Raw genomic sequence first — 22,114 nt, forward strand, 5'->3', positions numbered from 1 at the left:
CCTTCTTCCACTGTCCCCGGCCCCCAGCATGAGCCCCCCATACTGCACTGCTCCCGCCGCCTCAGGAGATCCTTGCAGAGCTGAGTCTGAGCATCAGCCATATACCTGAGTCTGCGTCACAGTCGTGTTCCTCACAACAACCCTCTGGACACCATTCTCCACAGTCCCCTGGCAGATAAGATGGGTGGCAGGAAGCAGCCCTTCCCATCTGCTTCTGGTATGGCTTCCTATAACTAGAGGCTGGAGAGCTGAAACCTATTTCTAAGACACCCTCGCTGCGAGGATCCTGGATGAAATGAGATCCCTACGTGTGTACTCACAGAGGAAGGAAGCAAGATGGAGGTCAGCCTCTTGATCTTTGGGCTGTCCATGCTGACAAGCCAGGAGGTGGAAGCCTGGATACTGAAAGCATGGGTGGCTGAACCAGCATTCCAGTGTCAAGTTACCAGCTCCATGAATTCAGGAAGCAGCTGAATTCAAGAAGCTTCATGAATTCAAGTGGCTTCTTCATGCCTGGCTGGCCACCCAAGCTGTGTTCTTGAACTCAGCAGTTCTAGCAGCAACTTCCTAATACCGGCTCCTGCAACTTTTTAACAATTTTGTACCATTAAACACCTTTCTCCTTAAGAACATCTAGGACCATTTGTTTTCTGTACTGGGCTCTGACCAATTCACTGGCTTTCAGGGCTCACCCCTGCCCTGTGTGTGGCCTGAGCCAAGCTGAACAACCGATTTAATCACTTCCTCTGACTTGGGTCTGCTCTGTTTCAGCAGCCCAGAACTAAATTAGCCTGTTTGGGCAACCCCATCACACTGGTGACCTGAAGCCTCCTCTCCCAGCCCTGCTGGGCTTTGTCCTCACCACGGACGCCCCCGGCCCTTCTAGACCTAAGCATAGCACCTCACATTTCTCTTAATGTTAGCCTTTATCCATTAGATGTGGCCCACGGTTCAGCCTGTGAGATCTTTTGCCTCCGACCCTCCCACATCCCACACATGAACCATCTGCCATTTATAGTCATGGTGACACCAAAGCAGAGAGGTGGAGTCCAACAGGGCCTTGCTTTATGCTTCCGCTTCAGACCAGCACAACTGAGGGGCTGGCGTCTGGCTTCATACCCATGCCAAAGCAAGGCGGCTTCTTTAATCCTCTTTCTTTAAAAATAAAAATGCAAATGAACAGAAGGAATGGCCAAATTGTTGTGTCTGGAAAGCACGCCTCTAGGTGATTTTCCTTCGCTTTGACTGACGGTCCAAGGTCTGGGCTGGAGGCAGTGGGATGGACAGAGTGCCCAGTCTGTGCTCCTCCTCCCCGCCTGCTGCCAGGGAAACCTTTCTTTTGGAGATCTTCAGCCTCATGGCTTTAGCTATCTCCATCATCCTAAGGAACAAACACACAAAACAAGGGAGAGTCTCCTCAATGTGATGCTCCGAGAAGCTTAGCAGGCAGGAGTGGGAGGCACATTTGTGCTCCATGCCTCAAAGACAGAATCCCAGAGGTGGACGCAGGAGCAAAGCTCCCAGCGGAGACCGACAAGATCGCTGAAGGCCATCAGACTCCCGTGTCAATGTGTAGCAGTTAGAAAATGCCTATACACGTGATAGAAAACCAGGTTATCTGGCTCCTATTGATAAACTGTTTACTTCCTATAACAAGGATCAAGCACTTAACAGAATTTTACAGGCTCCAAGAATCTATTTCTCTTGTATGGTCAACCTCACTATCCGTGAGAAGGCCATGTGTGGACAGCCCTCAGAATAATCCCGCTCCGGACTGGAAGAGTCCAGATGAAGGTGTTTTTCAAGGCGCTCTTGGACCACCACCAGGGTCCTTGGATGTCAGATACTCCTTAATCACTGACAGAGGCCAACACACCCTGCGGTTCAGCGCCCTGGAGGTTGTGCACCCTACTCAGTCTGAATCCCTTCTACCAAGGCTAGAGAGGGCCTGAAAAGGCCGCCACTTCCGCCAACCTTCCCAGTTCGGTCAGAGAAGAGTGAATGTGGCAGCCCTGCCAAACTCCAGCCCTGCCAAACTCCAGCCCTGCCTTGCCTTAGACACCTCCCCTGGTAGCTCCTTCCATCTGACTCTGAGAGTGCTTTCTGCTAAGCTGAAACTGGGGTTCTCTTATGCAACCTCCACCCCCAGGTTACCCCATCAGAATCATACAGAATCCCTCTTTCCAGGGACAGCAACTTGGAGACTGGAGGCTGCTCAGTTACAAGGGAATGGAAGGCTCAGGTCTGAAGCCCAACTATTCCCCTTGACTGGGTGACCCTGAGAAAGTCACTGCTTTCTCTGAACCAAAGATTCTTCCACTGATTCTTAAGAGAAATCACTGGGAGATCATGGCAGATTTGACACTGTGCCTAGCATAGTGAAGACACAGTAATGTCTGGCTGCCTATCCATTTAGTCAATCATTCATTCATCTAAAGATTGCCCCCAGGTCCCTTGATTGTGTCTCATGCTTTCTAGCAGTACCAGAACTACATCAAGGCTCCCTAGGAGAGCTTTCTCTTCTGTCCTGCTCACCTTTTCTCACTGAGCTTCAGGTCCCTCTGTAACATTGTCAGATCAATCTGGAAGTCGTTGATGTGCAAGGCCAGTACGATCACATAGGCGGTGACCTTTGCCTTCATAGAGTCTGAAATTAAGTTCCGCAAACTGCAAATCAGTGGTAGAAACAGAGAGACAAAATTAAACTCCAAGATGATTTCTCCAAAAGGAAAGGAAAACATCCAAGCCTATTCCCATATGGGTTCAACTGTCTTCTCATCTCGGGGAGAGGAAAAGGAATCCAAGCAACATCCCTCGTCCTGTTGCTCTGCCCTAGCCTTCACACACAGTGGAGCCAATCCCAGTGTCCCTCCAGGGAGGACAAAAAGGTTGCATCTCCACCTTCCCCAGGCACAGCTGGAGCCTGCACTGGCACAGACCATCCCCATCCTCCCAGCCTGCTCAGCAGGGCTGCTGGGAAAACAGTCATTCCACACCTGGCTGCCCATGATTCTTCAAGCAGTCCAAGCAGGACACACGCAGCAAGCAAACAGCAGGAAGGAAGCCCAGGTGTGCTGCTTAGGGAGCTTTCCCCAAAGTCATCCCCCTGGCCTGCCCCTGCCTGCATCACCACCTCTCCATACAACACTGGTTCTGGGGACACTGGGAAGGTGTCCCTGGAAAAAGTGTTTGGGGTAGTCTTTGCTGCAGGACTTCCCAGAGCCTTGGTGTGAACTTCTCCCAGAGGGACCGTCTGCTCTACAGTGCTGCCTAAACTCACTCACCCAAGACCCCGCCAAGCAGCAGTGCCCACCTCAGCAGTGTCTCTGAACATGGACAGCGATCCAAGCCCCCCTCCCCCGCAATCTTGCTCTCTCCTTTATAGGCGAAAGCCAAGAAGTCAAGCCCCCTGACCTGCCGTTGTTGTAGGTCAGGCAGGTGAATTGCTTTAGTAGTTTGGTGTTGATGATGTGGGGGACTCCAGGTCCCAGGGCACCTACAAGACAAAGTGGAGTTTGATCATTTTCTTTCAAAACTCTCAGGCCATGCCTCACCTATGAGCTGGGAGACAAGGGTAACAGTGGGCCCCTGGACTAAACAGAGGCATGCAGGAAGACAAAAAAGGGGCCCACGAAACAGAACAGCCGCAAATCAACACAGGCTCAGGCGTGTTTCGCCTGCAGACCATATGTGCGCAAGAGATGTTCATGACGGGGCAGTGACAAGAAAACCAGACTCCAGTGAGGCCTAGAGACACATGATTCAAAGATGTTAGAAAGCGAAACAGACTGTGGAGGAAGCTGAGGGAGAGGGATAGGAGGGGAGACTGGAATGTGAAACAAGAACTAAGCAGATTCTGAAAAACATGAGAGCAGGCACGGCTCAGAGTCACGCACGCTTGGTTCGCGACCACCACAATCAAGCAAGTCACATGGACTGCCTGGTTCCCCAATGCCTGAAGTTAGGTTCACAGTACACTGGCGTCTCCTAAGTGTGCAGGCGTATCACGTTTTTTTAAAAAGTGTCCAATAATTAAAATTAAAAACCAATGTCCATACTTCAATTAAAAGATACCTTACTGCTAAAAAAATTGCTAGCCATCATCTGAACCTTCAGTGTGTTGTAGCAGTGACATCAAAGATCACTGATCATAGAGTATCATAATAAATATAACAATGTAAAAGTTGAAAATATTCACAGTGAGACATGACACATAGACACAAAGTAAGCAGACTGTTGGAAAAATGGTGCTGACTTGGTCAACCCAGGGTTGCTGCAAACCTCCAATTTGTAAAGACCGTGGTATCTGTGAAGCATGGCGGAATGAGGTGTTCCAAGACCCCAGGTGCCCAGTCACAGGAACACGACTGGACACACCTTAGGCCTCCAATCACAGGTGTCTCTCTGGATTTCCAACTCTGGGTGGCTCTGAGTGTGTGGCAGACACCCGTGCCCCGGTGACAGGCGACACGGGTTACCAGCAGAAACTGACTTCCCTCCGAGCCAGAAGGAGCTGACCCAACGGCGTGGACAGGCCTTCACAAGCAAGGCCAACCTTTCTCCCCATACAGCTATTTCTAACCATCCCCTGGAACATTCACTTGATCGGACTGGATGTTAGACTTTACCTAACACAGAACAGAAGCAGTGAATGTTAGCTCTGAGCAATCGTATAATCCAACTCGACCTTATTTTCAGAGGAAAGAGCTTGGCGAGTCCCCTCAGCACGTCAGCAGTACCCCACTGTTACACAGTTACAAATGAAGGCCTGGAAAGACATGTCCATTTCTTCTCTCACTAGCGCTAGTCTAATAATTACAGACAGATAACAGACTGGAAATAATGAGAATAAAATGCCAATGTTGTCGCGAATGATATATAAACCCCACTGTTCATTGTAGCCCTGCTTACAATAGCCAAGGCACAGAAGCAACCTAAATGTCCATCAGCAGATGAATGAATAAAGATGTAGTATATATATTTCTATGGAATATTACTCAGCTGTGAAAAAGTATGAAATGATGCCCTTTGCAGCAACATGGATGGACCTAGAGATTATCATGAGTTAAGCCAGACAGAGAGAGACAAATATAATATCACTTTTATGTGGAATCTAAAGAAAATTATACAAATCAGACTCGACATAGAAAATAAACGTATGGTCACCAAAGGGGAAAAGCAAGGGAGGGAGGGATAAATTAGGAGTTTGGGACTAACAGATACACACTGCTATATATAAAATAACAAGGACCTACAGTATAGCACAAGAAACTATATACAGTAATAGTCTATAATGGAAAAAAAATCTGGTAAAGAATATATATATGTATAATTGCACATGTAACTGAATCACTTTGCTGCATACTTGAAACAAACATATTGTAAATCAACTGTATTTCAATTAAAAAAAAAAGTCTATCATGGACTTACTTTTCCGCTTAATCACCTTCTGTGCTCGAAATTTGATGAGGGTGTCCAGGTACCAAATGCACCGCGCCTGGCGGTCTCGGCTCTCCTCATTTGATGGCAAAGACTTCAGTGCTTCTATGACAGAGGAGCAGTGACTACAACAAGGGAGAGAAAAGGGGAAATGTGTACGACCAGCCAGTAGGCACCCCCCACACCCGCACAGTCAACAGCTGAGGAAGGGCCATCCCACCAGCTCCTTATAATAGGAGGAGCATGAATTTAGTGCAGGGGGAGTAAAGGTCTAGACAGTAAATACACATATCGTGAACAAATGGTCACTGCCACTGCAGAGCAAAGGCAGCCACTGATTAACACAAACGAATGACTGAAGCTATGTTCCAGTAAAACTTTATTCACAGGCAGTGTCCAAGACTCAGCACTCTGGCCATAGCTGCCCAATCCTGATGTGGTGGTCCAGAGCACGGGCGCTCAACTGCCTGGGTCTGAATCCCCTCCCTGCCATGCAGTGGCTTGGGCAAGTTTCTGAACATCTCCTCTAAAGTTTCTTTACCTCTAAATTAAGTACCCTCACCCTGTGGATTTTTGTGAAGTAAATGAGACAATACAATTAAAGTGGTGCTTGGCACAGGGAAGAGTCCCGTCAGTGCTGGCTGTTATTTTTACATACTGTTGTTCTACCACTATCACGAGCATGGAATCGCAGCCATAAAAAGCTCTTCAAGGTCACCTCATGGCAGCCTCCTTGTACAGATGGGAACACTAAGGCTCGGAGAGGGGAAGACCACAGAGTCCATCAGGCAGAGGGGGACTCCCAGCCCAGAGCTCATGCCAGTACCTGGCCCTGAGCCGCAATCACATTAAGACAACAAAGAACCAGCAATGAAGCTTTTTTTGGAAATGGATCTTTAGAGAGACGGGGGAAAAAATATATTTTCTAAGACTTTGGATTTCACTGACCAGTAAAATTTCCAAACAAATATCTAGGGAACCAACCTAGGGTTGACAACATTTTTTCAAGAAAAAATTATTAAAAGAAAAACTCAAACGCAAAAAAATTCCCCACTACCATCATAAAAGAAAAGCTGTTTTTAAAGCCAAAAAAAGGGGGAGGGGACTAGAGGCAATCACCTCTGAATTATTCAAAACACATTATATTTAAAGAACATAATTCAGGGCTTCCCTGATTGTCTACTGGTTAAGAATCCATCTTGCGGGACTTCCTTGGTGGTCCAGTGGCTAAGACTCCCTAATGCAGGGAGCTCAGGTTTGATCCCTGGTCAGGGAATGAGATCCCACGTGCCACAGTGAAGACCCGGTGCAACAAAAAAATAAATAATTTAAAAAAAAAAAGAGCAGGAAGAAATGGGAAAAAAAAAAAAAGAATGCATCTTGCTATACAAGGGACACTGGTTTGATCCCTGGTCTGGGAAGATCCCCCATGCCCCGGGGCAACTAAGCCCGTGCATCACAGCTACCGTGCAGCAACTTCTGAAGCCTGGGCGCCCGAGAGCCCTGCTCTGCAACAAGAGAAGTCATCGCAATAAGAAACCCGAGCACCGCAACTAGGTGAGACCCTGCTCACCACGTCCAGAGAAAGCCTGCACAGCAGCGAAGACCCAGCACAGCCAAAAATATAGACGATAAAAACCAGTAAATAAGTAATATATATAATTCAACTTCAGAAAAGCTCACTCAGCACATCACCACAGACAAACTATCACTTCGGCAGGCACCTACTCCCAGGCCAGCCTCTGGACCTGGTGTAACACTGTGGGGGGAATACAGGTCAGCCCCAGTGCGCAGCCCCAGCCAACAAGGCCTCACCACCCTCTGCACGGCCACACGACCCCTGCACTCAGAGGCCAACGCTCTCCCTTGAATGCCACCCACAGCCTTGGGGCAACAGGCCTAGGAGCCTGAACACTGGAAAAAACACAAGCTCATTCATGTCCAAATGCTGAAAGACATACGTCCTCACTGACACCCAAGGTCTCCTTCATGTCTGACTACATGAAGTGTGTGTCCCAACACCACAACCCAGACTCTCCATCCACCCAAGTGGGGTACCTGTTCTCTTCAATCATCTTCAGTATTTCTTCTGAGGTGACATTCCTGAAAGCTTCAGATGGGCTCTGCAGAGCGTCATACTCCACAGGGGAAAGAACTAGTTACAGGTCAAGAAAAACCCAACCAAAGTGGAAACATCAACTAGCTAGATCATGTGGAAACAGCCTCATCTTAGAAACAGGAAAACAGGCTGAGAGGGAGTGATAAGACAGTCTGCTTGGGCAGAGCTTTTGGGACTCAGTTCTCCCAACTCCCAGCCCAGAGCTCATGGTCTGCCTGGACTTTTTTGTCTTATCACAAAGCTGCTGCAGGCATCTTCCATCTGAGTAGAATCACAAGCATGGAAACTCTACATTCTAACCTTTCCTTTCACAAAATCAGCCTGCCTTAGACTCTGGGCACTGGCCAACTTAAAAGTCATATTTTGACTCTTTGTGGAGAATAAGCCCCACCCACTGAGCCGAGCTGTGGGCACTTTGCTGAGGGATGGGTTTGACTCACAGGTGCCGAGAGGCCGGGGGTGCCGTATGTCCTCAGCTACTGGGGAAGCCTTGCTGACTTCCCAGCAACAGTGCTAGGGCAACAGCAAGAGTCTGGGGCGAGCTTTTGTGAGCATCACAGGACCACCAACATCCTTAGAGAGCCTGGCCATGGCACTGCTGTGCGCACACCCCAACTTGGAAAATGAAGTGGCGTTTCTGCTGCAAGAAGGATACGGTCTTCAAACTTATACACGTCTTCAGGCTTGGCTGCATCGGTGTGGCAGGGAGGAAGATAGATAGAGTCATCTTGCAAGTCATCGTGGAGGGCGTCACTGACCAGGGCTTTTCAATAAAGGAAGAGTCAGCGTCAGTGTTACCCGCTCAGCTTTGGGTTCCCCAACGCTCTCCGCAACCTGGGCACTCGAGATTATCATCGGCCCAGAACCCCCTCATCTGAACCTCACGTGTTGTGAGTGAAAGAGAAAGATCAAATTATAAAACTGTAACTATCATACAGGAATAACCACATCTGAATTAAGGATGCACCCAGACAAGAAGAGAGAGGAAAACAGGAAAACTGTAACAGCTGGTCTTGAAGAACGATAGGAAAATGGGTGAATTTTTTTTCTTTTTAAATGTCTTCAGCTATTAAGTTTACTGTTAATAGCTGAGAATAAACTGAATAAAAAAATTGAAAAATTTACTTAAGACATTAAATGGTAACTTTGACCATATGGAGACATATTTCTACATTTCTAAATGGGAAAACATAGTACTATAAAGATGCTGATTTTCCCCATATTAATCCCAAATGGATTTTGAGGGAATTTGACAAAATAATTCTTAAGATCATCTGGAAGAAAAAGTATGCTACAACAGCATACATTTGTGAATAATAAGGATGAAGTTGCCCCATCAGACAATAAACTGGATGGTGAAGCTACTGGAATTAGAAGGACCATTTGCTGCTACATGAACAGCCAGTCAGAATGCTGAGACAGAACCCAATTAAGACAGAACCCAATTAAAACGATAAAGATGACTTTTTAAATCATTTTTTACACAAGGAAAAGATGAAGTTGAGGACAACTCGCTAATCATTTGGAAACGATAAAATGAGGTTTGTACCATAGACCAAAAAAAAGGTCATTTAAAATGTAAATGTAAAAAGTAAAACTGTGAAAGTAGTGAAAGAAAATATACAAAAATATTTATATAATCATAGGGTATGGAAAGCTTTCTAAAATTTCCTAAAATTCCATTTTAATAGAAAAACTACTCGACTGAGCTCACAGAGGGCAGGCATTGTCAGCTGTTTCTTATAATTCCCAGAGTCTATTCCGAAGAAGGCCTTCAGGGAGAGGCAGGAAGGAATACAGCCCTAACTCCCATCATGTCCATCTGTGAGGCAGGTAAAGGACCCCAAGAGAAGGGACAGCTGTCTCGAGGAGCAGCCTCTGACCCCAAGTTTCAGCTGCTCACCAGTCACACCCTTTGTATCAATGATATTCTCTGCGGCTTTAGCCACTGCACGGTTCAAAGATTCGCTGCCAACTTTGTTCATTCTCCTGGAGTTCAGAGCTCGCTTCTGTTTGGTGGTACCAAAGGCTTCAATGCAAGAATCCATCTGTGCCAAAGACAAATCTGGTCACTGGAGGCAGGCTGGGCACTGCTACTCCTAGCTGTGTGACTACCGGAAACTCTCAGCTCCTCTGAGCCCGTCAACATCACACCTGTAAACTGGGCTGACTCATACCTAACTACCTCATAGGCTTGTTCTAAGAGCCAAAAGATATTAAGAGATCTGAAGTGCTTGTTTTATAAACCATAATGAGCTATGTATAAATCAACAGTGTTTCCACCTGTAAAACGAAAAGACTTGACTAGAATTAGGGTCAGTAAGTCTGGGGCACATGGCTCACCGTTTTCCGATCCTACACCCACAACAGACACTGCTAACAGATCACTCATTCCCCCTCTGAGCCTGCAGACAGCCCCACACCTTTCTCAATACAGTGCTGCAGGCAGTCTAAAGATCTGATCAGTCTGCCATCCTAGGATGAGATGAGCCTGTAGGAAGCTACTACACTGACAATCCTAAAGTTTACTTTGTCTTGATGTGAAGTTTCCAGGCTACAACCAGTGTTTTCTGAAACTTGGATTAAATCCTGAGAATAAGTGCTATGCTACACCTGCAGTGACAGCCCAGCAGAGAACCAGTCCGAGAGGCTGGCACAGAGCCATGCACAGCTGCCCCAGACAGGGCATCTGCTCTCTGTGAGGCCACAGCGGCCTCTGCAGGTAGGGGCTGTCCAGAGAGCCACAGACTGAACGAACTGGGAGCGCCCAGGGAGAACCGTGCGCTTTTATATTACTGCTGGAGAAATTCAAGGCCTGGAAGGAACTCACTTTAGCCTCACATCTTAGCTCCGTCACACTTACCTTTTCTCTGAACGATTTGGCTTGACTCTCCAGTGTTGATTCACTCTCAACTGATTCATCTACAAAACATAAAGCAAAGAGAAAAAGCAAATTGTTAAGTGTGCCTGCAGACAGTAAGAGTGTTTAATATTTGGTTAACAGTTAATCTAAGAAAACCAGATTTCTCTATTACAGGACTTCCCAGAGCTTAACATGCATGGGTACTGTGAACATTCAATATTTCAGTATACAGATAGAGGATCTGGAGAATAAACTACGGAATCAAGTGAAGGGATCCAGGGAAACATGAGGCCTCCAGGTGAAATGACTTGCCCCAGGCAATGCAGAGATGGGATTGGAAACTAAGTCCCGTGCTCTTTCCAGTATATAGTTTTGCCCTTCTTGTAAAAGAGATAAGGAGGAGGGATCAGGAAGGCCAAGGAGGAGGAGGACATGGGGCTCACCTCCTGTTGACAAATACATCAAAAATACATCTATAAGTGGAACAGTTCTCATGGAAAACTAACTGGAGACGGGCAGAAGAACAATTTCCAGGTAACCAGGTAATAGGGTTGGGACCCCCACCACTGCCCCCCCCGCCAAAGGGATGTGAAAGGAAAGGAAGGTTTGCATGGGCTCTCCACACCACAGCCTGGCACATGATCTGAGCCAACCAGCCCCTGGATGTGGGGGAGGTACAAATTAGGAGTACGGGATTAATAGATATAAACTCCTATACATAAGATAGATAAGCAACATGTATTTACTGGATAGCACAGAGAATTGTACCCAATAGCTTGTAATAATCTATACTGGAATGCCATCTGCCAAAAAAAAAAAATCATATGCCATACACCTGAAACTAACAAAATACTAGAAATCAACTATGCTTCAATAAAAAAATTTTTTTTTTAATTTTAAGACCTAAAAGCAGGCATAAACATGAGGTATATATTATTTTACATGAAGCTCTCTGATCTCCCACAGAGTATTCATATAAGGAGCAATAATCTAGTGGATAGGAACATAAGCTCTGAAGTGACCTTGCTTGCATTTAAATCCCAACTCTCTTACATATAACAGCAGTATGTTCCTGCCAAAGTCATTTAACTTCTGTCCCAGGTTCATCATTGATTTAAAAAAAAAAAGTGAAGTAAGCGATATAATGCATTGAAAGTGCTTAGAACAGTGCCCAGAGCATAGTAAGAACCCAATAAATGTGTGTGTATTTTTTATATATGCTGGTTAGAATTAACCAATATTTACAAATGTGTTTAAATAACAAATTAATGAACAATTTTCTTTGTTCATTGGAAGTTAGAAGAGCATTTGGAGGATAATATATGTTGTTTTGTTTGCAAAGCAGGGAATTCTTCACCTAGAGACTATGGACCCCTAGGAAACTCACAGATGACCTTTAAAATTATATGCAAAATCTCATATTTTTTGTATATTATGTATGTTTCTCAGAAGTACTTCTGGTTCTTCACAAGATTCTCAGAAAGGCTGAGACCACTGCTTTGCCAGAATGAAGTTATTAGAACTAATGCCTCTGAAGGTATCCTTATTTAATTCCCTCCCCAATCATGGTTCTCAGTATTTAAGATTTAGAAACAGGAGCCCCTTGAGTTTGACCATCTTATCTATCATTTTCAAAGATCCCACTCCAGCCCAATACATTCTAAAATGCCAGAGGAGAGAGGTATTGCAACTTCTCCCAGTGGGTTAGAGAAAAAATAGATCTCTTCCCAAATTACAAAGTGTAGGAAAAAAAAATTTTTTTTTTAATTAAAAAATTAAAAAAAAACAAAACAAAGTATAGAGACTTTGCATCAACCTGAATGTTATTGTCCAACCTATAAGCAACTTCTACAACCTACCAGTGATTCTAAAACCTCTACCCCAACTAGAACCATTAAGAATTAAGAAAGGCCCTCGATGAAAAAGAGTATCAGACATGCCCTCCATTACTCTGCTCTGATCATTGCTCAACTTGCTTAAACTAAGATTAGATTTTGATCTTCAGTTTGTAAATATTGCAGGGACAGAATCTGTGTCTGTTTTGCTATATTCACAGCCCCTAACTTGTGCTTGGGGCATAGTAGGTCATCAATAAATATTTGCTGAGTAAAAGCACTTTTAAAACTTTGTCAAATGAAAAAAAAGAAAACCTTTAAAAAACAGCTACAAAATGTAGCTTACAAGTCAAACTGATATATCCAGCAAACCTAAAATATTCAGCCTTTCCTTGCGCCTTCATAACTAGAACCTACCTGAAAACAGTGGCTGCATGTTGAACAATTCAGCATCATATACTTCCATCTGGCCAGAAGTCTTGTTCAAAATTCCCACAAAGTGCCTGAATAAAGAAGGAATATCAGTGACAAATGGATCATTCAAAAGGTATTGTTAATACAATCTCCTTGTTTCTGCCTAAAAGGCACCACTTACTTATGAGTAACAATAATCCCCCACAGCAGATATTCTCTGCAAGCAGAGGGAAATGAAGGGAGAAAGGGGGAGGGTAGCAGCGAAGTCACCAGGTGATTCTTACAGCCAATCACATTTGGGGTCACTGATGTAGTGGTAAAACCTTTTGGGATATAACAATCTAGAACTACACTAGAATTTACCCCATGTGTAAATTCTATGGAGGCAAAGACAAAACTTCGGTAATTACAAGAAGACCAGTTTAAACCTGAAAATCTTTGTAAAGAGATGATAAAAGCTTCAAGCACAAACACAGTCATCGGAGCTCTATCAGCTGCTGGGGCGGGGGAGGGGGGAGATGACTCTGACAGGGCCTTGGCTGTGGCTCACGGACGGGTATCTTCACAGGGACACTGCATTAGGCAACGCCTGACCGTGAGACTGTTCGGGCTGAACAATCTTCATCGTACCGAGAGGTAAACCAGAGGTCAGTAAACGGCGGAGTTGCCCAAAGTCAGTAATCTTTCCAGAACTAGACAGAAATTCTGGAGCCTTGGACACTACCAAACCCTTGTCTTGTAGTTACTTCCAAGGCAGACTCCTGGAAAACTTTGGTGTGTTGATCACACATCCCAAAATAATGGTGACGGCTGCCTTTTAGGAACAAGATTATTATAAACAAAGAATATTCCAAGTTAATGATGTGGTCAAAACTAACGAAGGTCAAAAGGCACAAACTTCCAGTTATAAAATAAAGTAAGTCCTGGAGGTATAATGTTCAGCATAGTGACTATAATACTGCATTGTATATTTGAAAGATGTTAAGAAAGTAAGCCTCTAAAGTTCTCATCCCAGGAAAAAATATTTTAACTGTATGGATGTTAACCAGACACTGTTGTGACCATTTTGCAGCGTTACATACACTGAATCATTTTATCATACATCTGAAACTAATGCTATATGTCAATTACATCTCAACTTTTAAAAAAATTCAAAAACTACAAATGAATCAGGTTTTAGGAAATTAAATAAATGTAAGTCACTCTTCAATTTCAAGAATGACTACATGCTGATGTGAAGGTCCCTGAGTCTGGGAACACAGAAACCTGGTAAGCCTCTCTAGATTTCCCCCGCTGCAGCTAAAATAAAGTCAGAGGAGAGCGGTACCAGGGCCGCAGCCACCACCACCATCCCCACTTCCCACAGTCACTTTCCCCTACCCCTACCTGCACAGAGTATTGCATTTGAGAGCTCCAGTACCAAAATTGTTTCCCACGTAGGAAAGTCTGTCTGTTTCAGCTGCCTGAAATGTAGAGGAAGGAAGGGCTCCATTACAACCAATGTTGAAAGACAGTAAACATCTTGATGCCCTTTTCTGAGTTTGCAGAAGCTTCAGATTCCAAACTGCAGTGGATGAGACAAGAGAGCCTCTTTGAGATGATCCAGTTCCACTATCTCTAAGTGAGTCTGGGGTGTCCCTGGTGGAAAGGCAAGAGGACTTTTGAAAAGTCCCAGGTAGTACTGGCTTCTAGCTAGTCTGAAAAGCTCTTGGTGGAGCTGGGCCTCAGGACTCGGAGATGGGCCCTGGGCTTCCACAGCTAGAGGCAGGCGACAAAACGACTCTGCAGGCAACACCAAAGCCCACGCCTTTCCGGAACCTCTCTGCCCACCTCTATCATGGCTGCTCCTCATTTGCTCTGAGGATCACTGCTACTGTTGTTCAGTCAGTAAGTTGGATCCGACTCTTTTGCAACCCCATGGACTGTAGCCCACTAGGCTCATGGAATTTTCCAGGCAAGAATACTGGATTGGGTTGCCATTTCCTTCTCTAGATCTTCCTGACCCAGGGATTAAACCCACGTCTCCGGCATTGGCAGGTGGATTCTTTACCACTGAGTCAGTCACCAAGGAAGCCCCTCAGGGCCATGGAGGTGCTGAATTCATCCCTCAATCAGAGCCAAGTTGCCCTGCCCTCTCCCCATGTTTGTCCTCTTCACCTGCAGTACTAACTTCAGCTGTTAAACCCTCCTCCATGCTTCAGGATTCAGCTCCCATACACCCTCCCCCAGGAAGACATTCTGGCAAGCAGAGCCTTCACTGACTCAGCTCACTCTGCCCTGCTCTGTACTCTCTCTCCCTGGGACCCTGAGCGTTGTTTACTTATGTATGAGTTCCTCACATCCAGTTCTCACCTCTCGAGAGCAGGGACTGCAGATATCTGGGAATTTCTGACATTCTGTTGGCCACAACTAGGAAGCGCTACTAGTGGGCAGAAGCCAGGGAAGCTACTAAATATCCAGTGATGCACAAGACAGCCCCCACAACAAAGAATGACATATCTGGATCAGAATGTCAATAGTGCCGAGGCGGAGAAACACTGCTCTATAGTATGAGCTCCCTCAGAGTGGGGCCAGGTCTGACTTAGCTATTTCCCTAGCAGCTTACAGTCCAGGGACACACTGGGGACTCAATAAATGCTTGTTGATTGAACAAATTTAATAAAAAGCCATCACTTCACCACAAGTGTGCACTGAATGGGGCCTGTCTCCACACCCCAGCCTGCTGGGGCGCAACGTTCTCCAAAGGTTCACCTCCTATTCCCCCTCTTTTCTCCTCTCACTCCTTCCTACATCAGCCCACACCCAGAGGGCCTCCTGAGGTCTGCAGAGGGGCGGTGACTGGCCACAGCAGCACTTACCAGGATCCGCTGACTCCTCTTTCTGGGGTTTGTGGAGTTGTTGTTCTTGTACAAGGTAAAGCGCATGTTGCCTGGATTCTGCAGCCTCCCATTGGAGAACTGGACTGTAAGATTACAGCATAAGAATGAGATGAGAGCAGAAAAATCCAGAGTATGGTGGGGAGGAAATGAATCGTCAATGGGAGGAAGTGACCGACTCCGGGAATGGGGATAGCAAGGAAGCCCGGGTTCTAACCCAAATCTGTCCTGGTCCAGGTGGGAAGAGGGGCTGGGGAGGGGTTGGAGCCGTGAGGGGATCCCTGGGGACGGGCCTCCACGGGAAGGAATAACTAGGGGAGTGGGGCTGACTAAGGAGACCTCGGCCAAACCTAGAAAGGCTGAGGGAATTCCCGGCCAGTGGAGAGAAGGAAATGGAGCAGGTGTGAGACCTGGTAGGTGAGGGGTTGACGGGGTCCTGGATACACACAGCCCCAGCCCTGGGGAGGACGTAACTGGCATGTCCTCATCCACCTGGGAGGTAGTAACAGACAGACAGGATGACAGGAGAGCCCTGGCCGAGCCCCAAGGAGTAATGGAGTCTGTAAGGGGCCCTGGCCCAGCTGGGAATGCGGCTGGACGGACGTTGGACGTGGAGGGCTGTAGCGGTACCGGGACGGAAGGGGAGGAAGTCACAGGAAAACCTGCTTCAGCTTCGCAGTGTTTACCCAGTAGAGCGCTCTGGCTGTCGTCGGGCTCTCCACAGTACTGCCACCTCGCACTTGGAAACACCTCCGCAGCCATCTGACCTCGCCAGCCCCGAATCCCCGGAGTTAAAACAGCTGCAGCCGGCAGTGATTTTAAGGTACACGCGGAGGAAGCGCGGCGGGCCGGAAGAGGCGTGGTCTCTCCGGGCACCGCCCCGCGCACGCGAAGACGCGTGGCTCCGCCCCACAGGACATCGCCCCCTAAGCGCCCTTTTCCTGAGCTCTTAGGCGCGCCTGCCCCGCCCACCCTCGCCCCACCCCCAAGGGGCGTGGCCTCCGTCCTAACCTTGCCCTGCCGGCTTCTCCAAGGCGCAGAACCCGATTGGCCCAGCACTCAGCAAGCGCGTTACACCTTGTGTGCTGGTAGGGTGCTCGCGTCTACAAGCCTTGCGTTGTGTGGGATGTCTTCCTCTGCACAATCTGGGTAGGGTATTGTCTATCTCTACTACTGTGTAAATATGTCTTATTAATACTAGGATCTGAAAGCCCGAGTTCAAATTTAGAATTCACTAATAGGCAATCCTTGAGTTCCAGCTAAATGTGGTGACTTGCGGAGAGTAGCATTTCTCCAAGTCCTCCATCCACACACCTGGATATCAGTCCTTAAACCCCTATGCTTGGTCCACAAGCCTGTAAACAGCTATGATCAGTTCTTGGGCCTAGGCGTGCATACACCTGTGGTCAATCAACCCAGCAAGGATGGACCAGGGGAGAAGCCCAGAAAGCTCAAGGATTCTGGGGTGGACTGGAAGAAGGAACCCAATCTTATGGGCATGTCCCTTTGTTCCTATGGATTCAACTCTCCCTCCATCCCTTATTTGGAGTTATTAGACCAAAATGAGAGTCAAAGTATGGCCTACGGAGCTTTGAGCATGACCCGGGCCAAGGCCCCTTTTGCCCAAAGGAAAATACTGTTGAAGGGAAAGAACCAGATTATCTCTGTTCTCCAAATTGCCTTCTTCCCAGACTCATCCTCTTTCCCCCCGACACATACCTCCAAGATGATCCAAATCACCTTTAACATCCTAGCTTCCCTTTGCCTGAGCACATGTCACTCTTCTAATTACCCAATCACACTTTCTGAAGCACTACAGGCATAGTGCAAAGAATCTTATTTTTGCCCTGATCTTTTCAGACTGCGTTATTAACCTGATGTCCATCACCCTGAAGACCATGTAATAGTTCCTATAGACCACAACAATCCCTAAGTAGCTACAATTTGTTTAGTTGCTAAGTTGCATCTGACTCTTTCGCAACCCCGGCGGACTGTAGCCCAAGAGCCTCCTCTGTTCACAGGATTTCCCAGGCAAGAATACTAGAATGGGTTGCCATTTCCTTTTCCAGGGGATCTTCCCAACCTAGAGACCAAACCCACATCACCTGCATTGGCAGGCAGGTTCTTTACCTCTGAGCCACCAGAAATAACTACAACCCAGATGTCAAAATCAGGAAACTAACATTGTTGCATTACTACTATATAATCATCATGCCCCATTTAAGTTCATTTACTGTCCCAGTAATGTTTTTATAGCAAAAGTTCTTACCCAGAACCACATGTTGCATTTAGCTATCATAGCTCTGTAGTCTTCTTCAGCCCAGAATAGTTCTTCACTCTTATTTTGACTTTGAATTTTAAATTTAAAAAGCCAGTTATAGGGCACTTATTTTGTAGAATGTCTCTCAATCTGGGTTTGTCTAATGTTTCCAACTTATGAGTCTCAGTTTATGCATCTTTGGCAGGAATATTACAGATATGATGCTATTCTTATTATATCATGTTAGCTGGTACACAATTTCAATTTGTCCCATTACTGCTGATAGTAACTTTGATCACTTAACTGAAGTGGTATCAGCCAGGCTTCTCCACAGTATTGTTTTCCCTTTGTAATTAATAGGTATTTTGTGGGCAGGTACATATAGACTAAGTAAATATCCTGTTCATCACACTTCCTATTTATTTAGTTACATCAGTGTGGACTTGTGGATTCATATTTTATTCACTAGATTAGAATCTGCTACTATCATCATTTAGTTTTTCTTTCAAATATTTGCAGATTTGAAAATGAACAGATTTGTTTGTTTTGTTCACTGCTGAATCTTTAGCTCCTGGAGCAGTGCCTGGAACATAGTAGACCCTCGATAAAGGTTGAATGAAATCAGTGACAAGCCAAGGAATAAGTCTGAATCATCACAAATCCTAGGAGCCTAGCATAGGGACTGGAGCTTAAAAACACTAAATTTGCTTAAATTTAACTGACATTTGGTTTACAGACAGCAGATTCTCTGTAAATGTGGGATGGTTGAATAAAACATGAAGACTTAAATCATAGTTAACGAGTGACAAAGAAGACAGCAGTGGATACAAGGAATCAATTATAGTTCTTGAGAAAAGTGTCTTGCCCCTCCTCATATAGGGACATATTATATGGCCTTGCTACTTAAAGTGTGTGATCTTTGGGCCAAGAGCATCAACAACAACAGGATCACTAGGTAACTCATTTGCCCTTTAAGTTTGTGGAGCACTGTTGTACAAAAGTATTTTCCTTGTTTCACTCCCCCCCGCCCCCGGCCACAGCAAGGCATGTGGAATTTCCCCAACCAGGGATCCAGGGATCAAACCCATGACCCTCTGCAGTGGAAGTTGGGAGTCTTAACCATTGGACCACCAGGAAAGTCCAAGACTTTCCCTTTTAAGGTACATCTTTACCAGTCAAAGTCTGTGAAAGCCCTAAGAATTGGCTGCTTTATAGCTGAGTGGAAGAGTGAAGAATATGCCACATTGCTTGAGAGCAAAGACTCCCAGAATTCCCACAGGCAAGAGTTCAAAGTGACAGAGATTCTATCAAAAGGAAAATATTAATGGGAAGGGGACTGTAGTATACACCTATATTGTTTAATTATTTAACAATGATTCTAAACACGCAGATCCCATATATATATATATGGGATATATGTATACATATATATATGGGATATATATATACATATATATATATGGGCTATATATACACATACACACACACACACACACATACACACACATATATATATACATACTCATGCATATGGAACTGAAATGGGGCAAGATGACCTACTCAGTTCAGTTCAGATGCTCAGTCATGTCCAACTCTTTGAGACCCATGGACTGCAGCACACCAGTCCTCCCTGTCCATCACCAACTCCTGAATCTTGTTCAAACTCATGTCCATCGAGTCAGTGATGCCATCCAACCATCTCATCCTCTGTCGTCCCCTTCTCCCACCTCAATCTTTCCCAGCATCAGAGTCTTTTCAAATGAGTCATTTCTTCACATCAGGTGGCCAAAGTATTGTAGTTTCAGCTTCAGCATCAGTCCTTCCGATGAATATTCAGGACTGATCTCCTTTAGGATGGACTGGTTGGATCTCCTTGCAGTCCAAGGGACTCTCAAGAGTCTTCTCCAACACCACAGTTCAAAAGCATCAATTCTTTAGTGCTCAGCTTTCTTTACAGTCCAACTCTCACATCCATACATGACCACTGGAAAAACCATAGCTTTGACTAGACGATCCTTTGTTGGCAAAGCAATGTCTCTGCTTTTTATATGCTGTCTAGGTTGGTCATAACTTTCCTTCCAAAGAGCAAGCATCTTTTAATTTCATGGCTGCAGTCAGCATCTGCAGTGATTTTGTAGCCCCCAAAAATAAAGTCTGTCACTGTTTCCACTCTTTCTCCATCTATTTGCCATGAGGTGATGTAACCAGATGCCATCATCTTAGTTTTCTCAATGTTGAGTTTTAAGCCAACTTTTTCACTCTCCTCTTTTTCACTGACCTACTCAGTCAGTGACCAAAATGCCAAAAGCTATAGTGACCTCTTCTAAATTAGAGTCAGGGGAAATCACAGTCAGGATTTGCCACAAAATGTTTGTTTATAAATTTAGTTTGGAAATTCAGAGACTTCTGGGATTCTCTTAGCATTATTTTTCAGAAAAGGAAAATTTGCTTCTTTCCAAGTAAGGAATTGGAGGATTGGGGGAGGAAGCAGGCAGAGACCTCCTTTCCTGGGGTAATATCTCCATCTGCTGGCGATTCAGGATATCACTAGCAAGATGTGAACAGGGCAGGTCAGATCATTTGTTGCAACTGGCCTTGAGGTCTCAAAAGTGTATCTTCTGCCTCTCTGCCTTCCTTTTTGTGTTTGTCTTCCTCTCCTGTTCTTTGTTTCCTTTCCTTAATATTCCTGTTGCAGACTACTTGTATACCTATAGACATAGACGACTCATTTCTTATGAAGAAGACTCATCTGGGACAGATTTTTCCTTACACTAGAGCTGAATCTTCTGTAGCTTCTCCTGTAGTTCTTTTCTGCTCTCCAGGGCCACACAGAACATCACCAACTCCTCTGCCCTGAACTCTTCCAAAGCCTGAATACTCTAATCATGCTTTCTGCTCGTCTGTGCCTCTCGTTGTCGCTGTTGTTCGGTTGCCCAGTTGCGTCCGACTCCTGTGACCCTGTGGACTGCAGCAAACCAGGCCTCCCGTCCCTCACCATCCCGTGGAGTTTGCCCAAATTCATGTTCATTGCATCAGTGATGCCACTCCACTTCTCAGCAACTCCTTCCAGCCCCTCAGCTATTTCCCATACCAGAGTTTCTCTCCTCATCCTGGTCACCACTGCTGGACACACCAATATCTCCGTATCGATCACACTGTGGGGCCCCACACAGATCAATACTTTAGCTCTGGGCTGGGTAACACTGAACAGAAAGGACCCATCACTTCCTTTGTGCTCCTTACCATGCCTCTCCTAATGAAACCAATATGTGTTTTTTGTTCAAAGCATCTGTACTATTCAGTTAACTTATGTAGGGTTAACAATAAACAAAAATTCTTGACTTTGCTTCTGCTAAGTCACATCATCCCTGCGATTTTTTAAAAACAAAGATTCAGACCTTGAATGAAGGACTGTTAAATTTAATTGTGTTAAGATTCAGTCTGTTCATTTTTGTTGTTTAGTCGCTAAGTCGTGTCCAACTCCTTGTCACCCCATGGACTGTAGCCCACCAGGCTCCTCTGTCCATGGAATTTCCCAGGCAAGAATACTGGAGTGAGTTGCCATTTCTTTCTCCAGGGGACCTTCTTGACCCAGCGATAGAGCCCACATGTGCTTAGCAGGCGGATTCTTCACCATTGAGCCAGCCACCTGGGAAGTAATTTTCCCCAATAACATTTGTGAGATTTTAAACAAATTATCAAACCAATATATATTTGATGTCCAGTGTTGAGGAAAACACAAAAAAATATAAAGAATACAATTATAGTGACCCATGGTCCCTTGCCCACCTAGGGTAATATTGTTAGCTTTGTTTTATTTTTTTCTACATTTTCTCTGTGCATATATATATTTATATAACTGATACAATATTGTATCCAATTTTGTATCCTCCTTTTAGAAAAATTTAGCATTATCTTGTAAGCATTTTCTCAAATCTCTCATGATATTACATTGAATGTTCTCACAGAGTTTATATATACAATCCTCTAGATGAACACTTGGGCTGTTCCCAATTTTTCACTTTTTTTTTTAAACTTTGTTGGTTTTGTTTTGGCTACACTGGATCCTCATTGCTGCGTGTGGGCTTTCTCTAGTTGCAGCGAGTGGAGGCTCCTTTTCCTTGCAGTGGCTTCTCTTGTTGCAGAGCCCAGGCTCCAGGCACAAGGGCTTCAGTAGTTGCGGCTACTAAGCTTTAGAGCACAGATTCAGTAGTTGTGGTTCCTGGGCTTAGCTGCCCTTCAGCAGGTGGGATCTTCCTGGAGCAGGGATCAAACCCATGTCCCCTGCACTGGCAGGTGGCTTTTTAA

At 45.5% G+C, this 22,114-nt stretch overlaps 1 protein-coding gene across 1 annotated transcript; it reads right to left on the reverse strand.

Annotated features, from left to right (window-relative positions):
- Window positions 1–1,045: 1,045 nt before the first annotated feature.
- POLR1E (RNA polymerase I subunit E) lies at window positions 1,046–16,412 on the reverse strand. The gene is made up of 12 exons (XM_043486994.1): window positions 16,233–16,412; window positions 15,529–15,632; window positions 14,057–14,133; window positions 12,674–12,759; window positions 10,422–10,480; window positions 9,462–9,606; window positions 8,214–8,321; window positions 7,498–7,594; window positions 5,431–5,564; window positions 3,415–3,496; window positions 2,536–2,667; window positions 1,046–1,381 (listed from the first exon to the last, which is right to left on the reverse strand). The coding sequence occupies exons 1-12, from the start codon at window positions 16,306–16,308 to the stop codon at window positions 1,222–1,224; spliced, it is 1,260 nt and encodes a 419-aa protein (XP_043342929.1). The 5' UTR covers window positions 16,309–16,412; the 3' UTR covers window positions 1,046–1,221.
- Window positions 16,413–22,114: the final 5,702 nt, after the last annotated feature.

Source organism: Cervus canadensis, chromosome 14 (assembly GCF_019320065.1).
Source record: "Cervus canadensis isolate Bull #8, Minnesota chromosome 14, ASM1932006v1, whole genome shotgun sequence".
NCBI lineage: Eukaryota > Metazoa > Chordata > Mammalia > Artiodactyla > Cervidae > Cervus > Cervus canadensis.